The sequence below is a fragment of the Dryobates pubescens genome, chromosome 13 (assembly GCF_014839835.1).
Source record: "Dryobates pubescens isolate bDryPub1 chromosome 13, bDryPub1.pri, whole genome shotgun sequence".
NCBI classification, from domain to species: Eukaryota; Metazoa; Chordata; class Aves; order Piciformes; family Picidae; genus Dryobates; species Dryobates pubescens.
The window spans coordinates 7,007,187-7,021,044 of record NC_071624.1 but is presented as its reverse complement, the minus strand read 5'-3'; the positions used below and the strand labels follow the sequence as shown (position 1 = coordinate 7,021,044).

The following is a 13,858-nucleotide window of genomic DNA, read 5'->3' as shown; positions in this document are numbered from 1 at the left end:
TATGTACTCTAGACTTAGTTGGACATGAATTGTGAGAGAATTGTGCTGGTTTTTGGAGTAGGAAAAACTAAGATTTCTAACCTATTTATGTTGAATGCTGCATCTGTATCTGGGCAGAAATCTGCTTTAGAATCAATCATTTTATGTGCTACTTGTATTCTGGTTTGTTTCTCCCCTGAGTGAAAAACCAGGGTGCTATTTGAAGGCAGTGGTCAGCTTTTCAGTGAAGATCACTAATGGTGGTGACAGCATGCTTGATGTAGCAACATTGTGTTGTCTCATGAGAACTCTGTCTCACCTGGGATGATGTCATCCGTATCACACTCTTGAATTAGATTTCTGCAGATGAAACTGACTTTCTGCCTTGTGTTTGCTAGAGAGGACTACAGTGGTTATGATGAGGTTGCTCTCAAGCTGCTAATTAGGCACTAAAGAAACTAAATGAGCCTCTAGAGGTAGACATTTCCTGTACTTTAAATATATCATCTTAAAGAGCAAGACTGCTGTATTTTCGTGAGGACCGTGCATGAAGTATCGAATCTGCTTTATTTCCAATGACTGATGCTTTCAGAATTAAAATCTAAGTTGCAAAGATTATTAAACAGTGAGACATACCTGTGCTAGATGTTTAAATTCTCCATCTGACAGTGCCAGCCCGAACACTGCAGGTATCTCATCACAGCAATTCAGAGCAGATTAAGAAAAGCAGTGTGCAGAGGATTTGTTTGGTGGTTAGGAATCTATCCAGAAAAAGGCAACCACAGCTGGATGCCAAGCTGCCATTTCTGCCTCTGAAAGTCTCTTCATGCTGTCAATTAAACACTGCTGGAATTACCTAATTAAGGGACCATAACATTGTGCTGATTACATCAGAGTTGAATGGTCCTAATATTTTGTCAAACAAAACTGGTTTGCTTTCTGACACTTTGTACAACTCATGTGCAGAGCCATGAGGTTAGATCTGGAAATAAGAAACCAAACCACCCCTTAACGTTGTGTTAAGAGCCTGCCTCTGCTCCCTCAACATTGAGGGCTTTGATCACTTGCTGTCACAAGCATCTGGTTTTGCCCCAGCATTTAGGACCAGCTCCCTGGCTGAACGTAAGGAACTGCAGCTTTAGTCCTTGGAAATCCCAGATGGAAACCCATCATTGTCAAGTTGTCTGTGTATCTCTGACATTAGCTGAAATCCCTAAGCACCATTTTCATAGAAGTAAATTTTGAATTGCAGCTGATACAAATTTCATGGTGGTTCCCAAATGGGATCTAAGGGCGTTACAAAATTTGTAGGAATTTTGGAAAGGTAAATAGAGGAAGTAGAGTGACCAGTTAGCAGAGCTGTAGGCATTTATGTACTCCCTAGAAATGGACTGTGAAACCTGACTTCTCTGCGATTCGCACAATATTCCTGAGGTAGGTACAAGTGATTCTCATACTGTGACCTAAGCCTGAACCCTCAGAATTTCTGTGTAAACGCAGCAAAAACAAACAAGCAAACAAAAGCAAGCAAACACGCACACAAACCCTTTTCCACGACCAGAAACATGCTAGCTGGGCAGAAAACTGATGAACAGAGGAAGTACTGCAGTTCTTCTGCCACAGCCATCTCTCTTAGCTGCTGGCATTTGGGCTTCATGTGAATCATGTTGGGGATGATGAGTGTGTGTAGGTATCCTTGTGGTAGGATGCAGATGGCAAGAAAACTGCAAATTAATGAAACAATACTCCTTAAATTGTTGGTTCACTTTAAGGATTGGGAATGTCCCTCAGGAAGCAGTAATGCAGCAGAATGTCCTCTTTGGTTCTTGCATAGCCTTGTTGTGATACCTGTTGCTTTTGACAGAGCTGTAGGTCACTATATATAAAATTAAATGATGAGTCCATCATTTTTATCTTCCTAACTCTGAAGATACAACTACTTGTTTGACGATCCTAACATAGGCTTAGTCACAGAAGACGCTGGTTATGAAAGCACTGTGCAATATGAAGTTGTTCTGTGACTCTCTATGTCAAAAATACATAAAAAATTCTCACTCCCAAAGTCTGTACCAGGTGACCTTGTGCAGTCAGTGCTGCAGAGACTATAGGGGATGGGGTATTTTGAAGCCTTCTCTGGTTCTTCGGGTATGAAAAGGTGGTTGTTGTCTTGCTGCTATGAGACATCTCTGATGGACCTACCTGTTATCTGGCCGGGCAGGAACTTACTATTTTTAGGTGCGGCTGCCTGATCTCAGCTAGAACGATACCACAGGTGCTGGAAGAAGAGCTTATATTCAGTACTGTGCTTGTTAGCTTCTTCTGACTAATCACTTGCACTAGAGCCCTGAGACATTGTTCTCTCTGCCTCTATGTCATGCTGGGATAAGTGTGGCAGGCTCAAACCTGTTATTTGGCTATCTCAGTGCCAGGCATACTTGTGATGTTAGTCCCTGACCAAGTTTTGCCAACCACCTTCCAGTCACCTCTTCTGTCCAGAGCAGCCACTTGATAAAAATGTAAGGATCCAGTAGATGGCTCTAACATCTGTGAAATAAAGAGCATTTGAGGAGGTACAAATCCTGTATTCAGTGTAGATGGGAGGTTTTGTGCCTTTTGCAGAGAAGTATAGAGGTGGAACAGCCCCATCAACATTTGCATGTGCACGTGCATACACTGCTGAAGTTTGCAAAGTTAACTGTCCCGTTCAAACATCAGGAGCACTTTGGCAGATAGTGTTGCTGAATATCAAGTGTCTTGCCACTTTAAAAAAAACCTTTTTGGTTATGCCCACATCTTTCTTTGGACCTTGCAATATGTACCTGTTCCTTACTGCCTGGTTTACTGCAGTGTTTCGAACAGGCTGAGATGAAGTGAAGGACCAGCACAGGAAAAATGCCACTTCCTAATGTAGATATGGGAATGCTTTTCCAGATTTTGGCAGCCTCCTGAGTGAGCATTTGACACAAGAATCACTCCAGGAAATGACTGAGAGGGAAGGGCCCAAACCATAGTGGAGGGAGTGGTGGTAGGATAACATGGCTTTGGGTTAAAGCAGCAGACAAGTATGTTTGTTGTCTTTAGGCTATCTTACCTACCTTCTTTCCCATCTCTCTCCTGAGCCTGATACCTGTTTATTTGTAACCTGAAGACATTGCCTAAAACTGAGAATGTCCCTGGGAAGCTGTTCAATGTACAGTGGATGCAGCTCTGAGAGTGTAGCTATAACTGGGCTGAAACTAAGATCTACTAACACAAGTCTAGAGCAGATGGAACTTTCTGGGGAGGTGGTGTCACCTCTGAACTTTTCCATAGTGACTTTTCAGCAGGAGACAATCACAAGATGATAGTGACAGACACAGGCAATTGTGTAAGACTTGGAGGCATAGATCCTTAAGACCCTGCTCTTGCGCCTATCTATGCTTCTCAAATTTTCTGGTTTTGTACCTGCCCTTGTTACCTTCTTTCAGGTGTGTCTTCCATGCAGCTTCCCAGAGAATCTGTAAAACTTGTGGACAGGGAGGCACACATGACTGTAAACCTTCAGGGGTTGTTGTAGCCTCTTAGAGAGATAAACTTGGTAACTCGTATTATGAGATCAGGTTTGTACCTGTGTTTAAACCTGTTCTTTAAAAATCATTGTTTAAATGCAGACTGAATCTTTTCGGCAAATTTCCCCATGTCTTGTCAGATTTAAACAGCTTAAGGTCTTTCAGAATCCTGCTATTGGATATTTATCTACAAGAGATGCCTTGAAGTTCTACCACATTACTGGTGTTGGTTATGCCAACCAAAGAGGCATGAATTCATTCTGACTAATGATGAACACACTGACCTTGGAAGTCTTGCATAAGCACTAAAATAGGCAGGCCAAGTTCTCAGAGGATGAATCTTTTATGGACAGTCTGGAAAACAGTGACCACTTGGTGATACTGAATTATCCTCTGGCCTCACTGGTGTAGTGGAAAGTATTTCTCAGAGGCAAAAGGACTGTTTGTTTACTCAACCTCATGTGGCCAACTTTCATCTTCTTTTCCCAGCTATAGATGGGCTGTTAAACTCACACTTGGCAACAGTTAATGTGAAGATGTTTGACAGCCACTGGAGAAATCTATTCAAGAGGGAAAGTATTAGCTTAATAACAGGACTTCATTATGTCTTATAAATATTTATCAGTCTTGTAGTTCAGCAAAATAACAAGCTGAGATATTTATTCCATTTATTCCATTTTTGTCATTTTAGTTTTTGAAAGGACAGAGAAAAAAAATGTGGTATACATGTCCTCAGAAATGTATCATTGTAGCTATAGCATTAAATGTTCATTCCATCCTCATTAATCTGTGGAAGTACCATTTAATTTAAGTGGCTAAAAAGCAATCATGTCGCATGCTGTATTTTTTGTCTCAGAATCACAGAGAGATAAAACTTGCTATGTCAATCTTGATTCTGTTTAACCACAGCTACAAATGTTTGCACTCTGTGAGGTCTCTGATAGCATGTACCTACTCAAACTTTTTCACCCAACCTTAAGAGCTGGGTCCAAGTGATGTCTGAGTTCCTGAAAATTCATCTTAGCAAGTTTAGAGGGATTGTATGTATTAGTTACAAGGTGAAAGATTTAGCATACCCATGAAAACTTCTCATGGTGCAAAAAGTGAAAAAAGATCCTAGCAAATCCTGAATGATTCCAGCAAGCACTGGTCAAAGCTATGAGACTACAGGAGAACACAGCAGAGACTAAAAAATCTGGTAGGTACTTCAGCTCAGGCTGTCCAAGGCTTAAGCTAACCTGACTACCTTGGTTAGGCTGTGTAGTGAAATCCTTCATTTGTAGTTGAAGTTGCTACTACAGCAACTTTAGCTCACTTCTTGCTTTCTTTCTCTAGTATGACAGAAGAAATGTATATTTAACAAAAACAACCACAAAAATCTGTAGTTGAATGGAACTCCTGAAGTACTATCTCCAGCTCTGGGCCCCCCAACACAAGGACAGGGACCCACTGAAGTGGGTCCAGAGCAAGACCATGAAGATGATCAGAGCGCTGGAACACCTCTCCAGGTGAAGGCAGGCTGAAAGAATTGGGGCTGCTCAACCTGGAGAGGTGAAGGCTCCAGGGAGACCTTATGACTAAATTTCAGTATCTGAAGGGGATCTACTGGAAGGCTGGGGAAGGACTGTTTAGATGGGCTTGTAGCAATAGGGTGAGGGGCAATGGTTTGAAGCAGGGTAGATTTAGGCTGGATATAAGGAGGAATTTATTTACAATGAAAGTGGTGAAATATTGGAACAAGTTTCCCAGGGATGTGGTTGAGGCCCTGTCACTGGAGACATTCAGGATCAGACTTGATGTAGCCCTGGGCAACCTGATCTACTTCAAGGTGTCCCTGCTGGCTGCAGGGGTTTGGACATGATGACCTTGGAGGGTCCCTTCCAACCCAATGCAATCGGTGAATTTCTGTTGGGTTGCACTTTTGATACTCTGATACAACATTGTGCCTTCCACAGCCTGAGTTTACAGTAAATAATACTGGGTTTAGTAGTCTGGTCAAGGAGAGATAGGGGTGCATAGAGTTTCCTTTCTTCTCTTGTACCAAGCATGCATTTCACAGAGCAGGGCTAGGATTAGAATAGAATAGAATAGAACAGGACAGAATAAACCAGGTTGGAAAAGACCTTTGAGATCATTGAGTCCAACCTATCATCCAACACACCTAATCAACTAAACCACGGCACCAAGCACCGCATCCAGTCTCTTCTTAAACACCTCCAGTGATGGTGACTCCACCACCTCCCTGGGCAGCCCATTCCAATGGGCAATCACTCTTTCTGTGAAGAATTTCTTCCTAACATCCAGCCTTATCCTCCCCCGGTACAGCTTGAGACTGTGTCCTCTTGTTCTGGTGCTGGTTGCCTGGGAGAAGAGACCAACCCCCACCTGGCTACAACCTCCCTTCAGGTAGTTGCAGACAGCAATAAGGTCTCCCCTAAGCTTCCTCTTCTCCAGGCTAAGCAACCCCAGCTCCCTCAGCCTCTCCTCATAGGGCTTGTGCTCCAAACCCCTCCCCAGCTTTGTTGCCCTTCTCTGGACACGTTCCAGCAAATCAACATCTTTCCTAAACTGAGAGGCCCAAAACTGGACACAGTACTCAAGGTGTGGCCTAACCAGTGCTGAGTACAGGAGCAGAATGACTTCCCTGCTCCTGCTGGCCACACTATTCCTGATACAGGCCAGGATGCCACTGGCCTTCTTGGCCACCTGGGCACACTGCTGGCCCATGTTCAGCCTACTGTCAACCACTACCCCCAGGTCCCTTTCTGTTTGGCTGCTCTCCAGCCACTCTGACCCCAGCCTGTAGCGCTGCATGGGGTTGTTGTAGCCAATGTGTAGAACCTGGCACTTAGATGTGTTAAATCTCATGCCCTTGGACTCTGCCCATTTGTCCAGTCTGTCAAGGTCCCTCTGCAGACCTCTCCTACCCTCTAACAGATCAACACTTGTTGCCAGCTTGGTGTCATCTGCGAACTTACTGATGATTGACTCAGTCCCCTCATGCAGATCATCAATAAAGATATTAAAGAGCATTGGGCCCAGCTTATCCCTGGGGGACACCACTAGTGACTGGCTGCCAGCTGGATGTGGCACCATTCACCACCACTCTCTGGGCTCGGCCCTCCAGCCAGTTCCTAACACAGCACAGAGTGCTGCTGTCCAAGCCACAGGCTTGGACTGAATTGTAGCCTCTCCTTGGCACCTTTTGTATTTGAATTGCTGTGCTGTTCTTTCCTCTTCTCATCACTCTGTGCTCCACATACACAGAACAGCTGCGTTCATCTTTGGTGTTAATGCTTTACTTGCCTTCTCCCCCATTATTATGATCAAGAAGTGTTTCTTCCCATTTGTACTTTAATGCAGGCAGTTCTATGGGGCCCTGGAAGGGACAGATCAATGCAGAACAGTGGCTGTACTGCAGTCAAATCGAGAACACATTTCCATTTCTGCATTGAGAGACATTAGAGAAAGATATTTTGGTCTAAATAGCTACATTCAGAAGATAATTGAAGGATTTATTTTTTTTTGTTAGGGGCCACTGCAGAAATGTTATTTTTGTTACCACTGCAGAGACTTTTCTTGTAAAGAATAACAGAAATACTGAAGGACTTAAAGTTGTTTCAGCAGCGTTGGATGCTTTGTAGCAACTTGCAGTGATAGAGGGTAAAGTGTTTGGGGTTTTTTTTCTTTTCTTTTAGGAAGTACTCAGTAAAACAGCAGTCTTGCTGAAATAAAATAACCCTGCTACTGCACAGACTGAGGCAAAGGGCTCTCTCTCTCAGGGCAGGCTGTGATGACGCTATAATAATTTGGCTTTATTACTTTGGGATGGAATTACCTTACACAAAGATAGTAAAACAAGCATTTTCAATTCTTGTGTGAAATTATGCCCCTAGTTTTGAGTTTGGGTGCTTAGACACACCTTCACTTTGTAAATGGCAGGAGCAGTTTGGTATTTCCCATTTGGTATTTCCTTTGTGTCCCAGCTATGGATGGCTGTTACCCTCCCTCCTGTTCTAGTGGTGCTGGGCTCCCTGTTTGCTTCAGTCCACACCTCTCACCTGGCCAACTTTCAGCTGGCCTGGATCATCTCACTGAAGGGATCTAGTTCTAGTCTTACGCTTATTCTAGTAACTAGCAAAAGAAGTTGTATAATGTTTTCTGCTGTACCTGGAGCCACAAAACATGGGGCTGCTCTTAAATTATTTTGATAGCATGACAAATCTGCCATTGTTAGGCAGGTGTTTAAGCAGAACAGAGTCTGGAAACTCCCTTTGTCATAAAACTTCTGTGATGACTTAAAGCTGTTGTCAGACAGTACAGGCATTTCTGCATTCTCAGGAAATGCATTCTTTCAGAATTGCTTTTATAGGAGCACACTGAATCACATCTTAGACAATGAGAATATAAAACCAATTAAAAAGTAGTGATACTGTTTCCCTGGGGACTGGGGTCCTTTATAAGGATCATACACAAGTAGGTCTACAATCCGGGAGCAAATGCTGAATGATATTTCAAAGTTCCCAGCTGCAACCTCCTCAGATCTCAATCTGTGTTTTTCTGGCTTTGATTTAATTTTGAATTATTTTGCTGAGGATTTACAAAAATAGTTTTTAATAGCAGCAGCCTCAGCCAGTTCTAAACATGATTAGTTTGTATGTTAAGTCCTTTCTGAGTTCTCAGGGGAAGCAGATAACACAAGGTCTCTCTCACTTAAACAATTTTTAAATGTATTAAATTCTACTATTCCCACTTATTTATTTTTAATCTGACAGCTCTGTTAAATTAGGAGGAATGATCTCTGTCCTACTCTTGCTTTTTTAATGCCTTGAAATCGGCTTTAGTAGAAATCAGCTGCTAGAAACTGCAGCTGAGAGCATTTGAGCTGCTACAGAGGGAGCCTCCTTAGTGGACCCCTATGATGTCAGGATGCATCGAGACAGGCAGAGAGGAGGGTAGGAATCCAGCTCAGTCCTCAGACAGCACTGCCAGGTACCACTGCCCTGCAAGCAGCTCCGGAGCATTTTGCCCGTTTCCTCCCCCAGCACAGCAGAGCCCCTGGCTCTCCCTCTTACCTGCCTGCATGAGGACCCAGCAGTGCCCCAGTGAGTCCAGTGGGGCACACAGTGGAGAAAACTGCAGTAGCAGTGGGAGCTCTGGGCTCTCACCAGGCTCAGATTCAGACAGCAGTGGGGTGGTGTGTGGTGGTGGTGGCATGAGAGGTGTCCTGTCCAGGTACTGGAGCTTGGAGAGTCTTCACTCTGCCCCAGGTAAGTGGCTGCTTTAAAATTATTTTTTTTAATATATTATTATTTTTTTTAGCTGTTCTTTGATATTGCACTGACCTTGAAAAACCAAATCAAACCTAGAAAAAGTCTATAATTAGGAAATGCAGTCTCTTATTCCTGAGAAATAACTAAAACATTCTGTGTTTGCTGGTTGTACACCCTGCAGATCTGCAGCTAAACCAAAATGACTTAGACCCTAGAAGTCAGAAGGCAAGAAATAGGTTCTTAATGGCTTTAGAAGCAGTGCTTAGGCTTCCACCTGATTAAAGCTGTCCTTTCCTTTTGGAACAGCATTTCTTATTTCAGCTTAGTTATACAGAGCCCAATATTAAAGATGACATTTTTGTGTGTAAATTCCAGTGTATAGTATTGCTGCCCTTAGAATATGTCCAAGTGCTGTGCAGCAGATGAGGGCTAGGCAATTTTGCACTGCTGTGTACTGAAGGCAGTTCTCTGACCCAGCTGCTCAAGTTAGGTTTCTGTTTTCCCATCCTTCATTTAATTCCTATTTAAACAAGAGATTCTGGGCGCATGTTCATATAGTCTGGATCTGTTCTGGCTCAGTCTGCCTGGATCTGGCATTCTAGTTTTTAATCATTCATGTGCCTGTGTAGTATTTGGATGTTTGAACTGCAAGCATGGGAAAGAAGCTTTCTTTTTCCTAACTGGTAATAGCAAAGGAGCCAGGCAATTGCTTTCATGGCCAGCTATTGCTGAGCTGTTCTGTTTGTTTCTTGTCTGTTGCTATTTAGAGAGATTTTCAGTAGAGCTACAGCAAATTAGTTCCTCTCTTAGATAAATTCAGACAAGTGCCTTCAAGTCCACCAGTGGCTGCCATTTCCTTAGTAAAAATAGTCAGTGCTACCAACTACAAGCAGGGCTTGATGAGAATTTTAGGTGTAGTTCTGGTAATCTGCTTTAGTCACATATACTTTTAATTATTGAAAAGTCTTGTAATTCCATCTGCTAGTGTAGATTTGGGTCTGCTTCCATCGCTGCTCTGAAGTCCTCTGCTGAAGTGAGAGCAACTGCACTATCATACTGTGAAGGGCTATAGCAGAGTGGCCAGCCTATACAGCTTTCCAACCCCCACACAAGAATTCTTAGGTGGCCAAGAAACAATATACACCTACAGTGTGTCTTCAGAGTCCAGGGACAGGAAAAAAGGGTGAGGGTGAGACCAGGCCATTGGTGCTCTGTACTGGGGAAAGATCTGGGCTGCAAATTCAAGGGGATGCAGTTCTGCATCTTGGTAGCATCTGCTGGCTCACTTTGTAATTCAGTAGAATTAGACAATCCCTAGCATAGCTCTGACACTGGCATAAAGTAACCCTGGCACAGGATCTCTTTCAAACCACTACTCATTTGCACACAGGGCAGTAGTGGTAGTTTGGTTTCCTCTGTCTTAGAGGATTTGCTGTCAGCTGTACTCCATGGATGGATTCTTGACCTTAATCAAGGCAGTTGAACAAATGATGTACAGTAACATGAAAGAAGTAAGCTTGAAAACTTTCAAGCGAAGTCTATTTCTAAGTGCTCTTTAATTTCCACAATATTCTTCCAAAGGCTGTAAGGCACAGTGTCATTTTGTGGATGTTGCATGCATTTAGCAGGAAACACAAAGATAGGAGTGAATAGAAAAGAAAATGGTGTGGAGACAGTCTGAGGATGGGAGAAACCAAGTTAAACTTCATAATTACAGTATTGGTACAGCAATAAACTAATAAAAATAGATCACTTCAGGCTCCTTGCTGCCTCAAAATACTGTGGTTGGTATCTTCTTATGTACAAAACATATCTGAGCAGTTTTGCCTGTGAATCAAATTCAGGTCAGAATTAGAATTAAACCTTGAGAGCAATGCATCTCCCAGAATAATTAGTTTTGTTTTGGTTCTGCTCTATCAGTATTTTTTGTTTTGTTGATTAAATTAAGGCAGCTGTAGTGGGAGAACTGATCCTCAATTCAATTCCTGAGGAGTGAGGCAGAATTTCTTTAAAGTGTGTGCTAAATAATATTTTTGGAGTGGTAAAAGTTAGTAAGGTGCTTAAACCTAACAAACCAGTAGGAGCAATAGCAATTGTCAGTGCACGAGAGTAGTGGTAACTAGAATGCATGTCAGTGTCCTCACCTTGGAGGAGCACAGCGTTTCCAGCATTTTGGCATGTGTCACACTAAGAAGTTGGGGAGAAAAAGTACAGTGTGGAAATACTATGAGCTACCTGATGGTACATTAACAAGGGTTGGAAAAACCTAGTTCAGACTTACATGAAATGAAAAAAATTTTACTGGTTTCTAATATCAGTCCATAGCATTTTTGGTCTAAATGTCAATATACATTATACATTAAGTGAGAAGATCCTTCTCCCTGAGGCTAAATATAGACATGAAAAGAGGGAATGCTTTGCACTTCCTCTAGGCTCTCCATCTGAGGATGCCAGAGGACTTCACAAGCATCAATAACCCTCCCAGAGAGCCAGAGAGGCTTTCAAAGTTTGATTTAGGATAGAAAAAGAGGTACATATAGTTTGATACTTGGATAGTAGCCTCACTATTTTTATATATGAGCAGTTTCCAAATGTTTGGCTGGTGCAGTACTCCAGTGAGAAAATGACTGGGAGCTGGGTTTGCTCAGTAGTTCCAAAGATCAGGCTTTAAATATCGCATCTGCACAAAAAGAAATGAGGCATCCAAATTAAAGGTCAGTTGTGATGGTGCTCCAGCGAGTGATCCAGTGGCATTATGGATACATCAACTCCAGATTTCCAGGCAAGACTGTGTAATCCAGGCTCATACTGCCTATATCCCTTTCATCATTATTGTACAGCTCGACTGAAAAGTTTATTTCCTTGGATGTTTGCAGGTTCAAGACTGTGAGTAGGTCTCTTCGCTTTTTCAGCTCCTTTGTTGCAAGTCCAATCTTGACCTCCTTAATAGTTCCATTTATTCTTTTACTTAGCCAAGTTGGGAAGGATGAGCGAGCAAAGATAAGGGAAAAGGGAATCACAGCTTTGTGGAGTAGTGGTTGCCATAGTTTCCCAAAGAGATCCACTGTGTGTTTGTGCATATGTAGCAGCTGAATTATGTGGACTACACTTCAGTGCACCTCTGCACAGTTTTGTGACTCCAAATAATCAGATATGCTCATCTACTTGCTTTGGGAACATGGCCTTTAAACAAACAGGAAAACACAGAGTATGGGTGGGGAGTGTTTGTTGTTGGTTTTTGTTTGTTTGTTTGTTTTATTCAGAGCTAAAAAAGAAAAATAAGTGGTGTTACCCCCCCCCCCCCCTCCAATTCATTCACTTCATTATTGTGGTTGATGGGGAATCCAGTAATGGAGTTGTGGCAAATGCTTTACATCTTTCTTATTTGGCACGATATTTTCTTTTGAGCTCTTTCTTTTTCCTTTTTCTTCCCCTAGACTTGCCTTTTTGGTACTGGTGTCTGCAGCTGTGTCATGGACTGCTATGCATAATCCCACTGACCTTCTTTCTCTAGGGTCACATAGTCAGGAGGAGTTAGAGGTCACACAACAGGAGATTGATTTAAGGTTCAAAGTGTTTCAGAATGCTTCCAAAGGAGAATGGGATAGGAAAAAAAGTTGGTGCCTCAAAGCATACACCACAGCATGTTGATGTTATGTTTCACTCTTGACAAATGGTGAGCTAGGATGCTTCAGCTGCATTCATTGATTGCATTGGAGCATGTCCTGTGTGTTTTCCTGTATTTCCTGCATCACCCGCTAGAACAACTTCCACTCATCTTCTGAACAATTAATCAATGAATTGAAAAGATGCAACAATCCATGCTAAATTAACTCTGATTTTTCCCTCTGTGTGGATTTATTTGTAATCGTGAATGATCCAGTTAGATAAACCTAAGGGAGATTTTGAACTTTTGAGGAGGAATTACATGATTAACATCTCTTAGCTGAACTAATGAGGTGCCCTAAAGCTTAAGTAAAGAGTTCTTATTCCAATATACATCCTCCCAATTATATTTTGAGTGTTACTAAATTGTGACTTGGCATCGTACTCAAATATTGAGGACATCTATGTTAATAGTGGTTGAATTCATTCTAGTGAATGCAGCCTCAGTAAATGGTAAATGTATGTAAGCTTGTGTTTGCAGAGGAATAATGGTAAATCTTTGGGAACACTGGCTGTGACACTTCACGGGTGTACGCCCTATCTGGGTACAGCATTCTGTTCTGCTTTGAAAACAACACATTTGAAGAACATTTGAGTTGTGATTACTGTTTCTTGGAGGAACGTGGTATCTTTTAAGGCTGTATTTCCTCAAAGATTCAGTTACATTTAGAGTGGCCTTTAATGATTCTTTGGACATAGCCATACACCAGTTGCTGTTATTTTTCTAGATGGAAGCAAAATAGGTTTGAGCTACCAGTATCACAGCTCTTGCAGCAGGAAAATTTCATGGTCAAAGAGTAAATGGAAAGAAGAGTGAGATGGTACCATGAAGCCTACCCGGCCCTTCCTTTCTTCAACTATGGGTATGCATGCAAAGGCTTGGAGTAACTTAAGAATATGCCTGTTCATTTGTGTTATCTGGAGCTACTTCATGTAGGTACAGAACAGCAGTGAAAAGAGCAGACTGCAACATATGCTGGCAAATTGTGTATATGCCCGATGGTCATGAAGGATGTGTATAATTGTTGCCTACATGATGAAGTTTTATGCTTGCTGCTTAGCAGTTGGTTAGATTAAACAACATAGGTAAAAATCATGCCTTTTATTTGCCATGGGGATGTATCCTTTCATTTACAGAACTTGGCTGTAACTAAACTTATTCCCTATTAAGGTCTTGTTCTCCAATTCATCTGAATCATGAAGAGTATCTTTGAAGGATTAGAGAACTATAGCCTGCTTCTGAGTGCCAGTAATTATCTGTGGTGGTTTCTAATTTAATTAGAATCTTGTCTTATCTCAAAATCCTTCATAGTCTGAGGTTTCTTAAAACAACTAACTAGTTCAGTAATTTGCTTAGAAGTGCTAGGAACAAGCTGGGTACACTAGGCTGCA

General features: G+C 42.1%; 1 protein-coding gene across 2 annotated transcripts in view; it reads left to right on the top strand.

The window, feature by feature from the left end:
- The window catches only part of ARHGEF4 (Rho guanine nucleotide exchange factor 4), a 120,346-nt gene that overhangs the window by 12,871 nt on the left and 93,617 nt on the right, over positions 1-13,858 (top strand). The window contains exon 1 of one of the 2 annotated variants that reach the window (XM_054166357.1): positions 8,478-8,797. The exons of the other annotated variant lie outside the window; for it this stretch is intronic. Coding sequence (XP_054022332.1) covers positions 8,611-8,797 — 187 coding nt within the window. The 5' untranslated portion in view covers positions 8,478-8,610. Of the gene's footprint in view, positions 1-8,477; positions 8,798-13,858 lie in introns of those variants that run through there. 2 annotated transcript variants of the gene reach the window in all.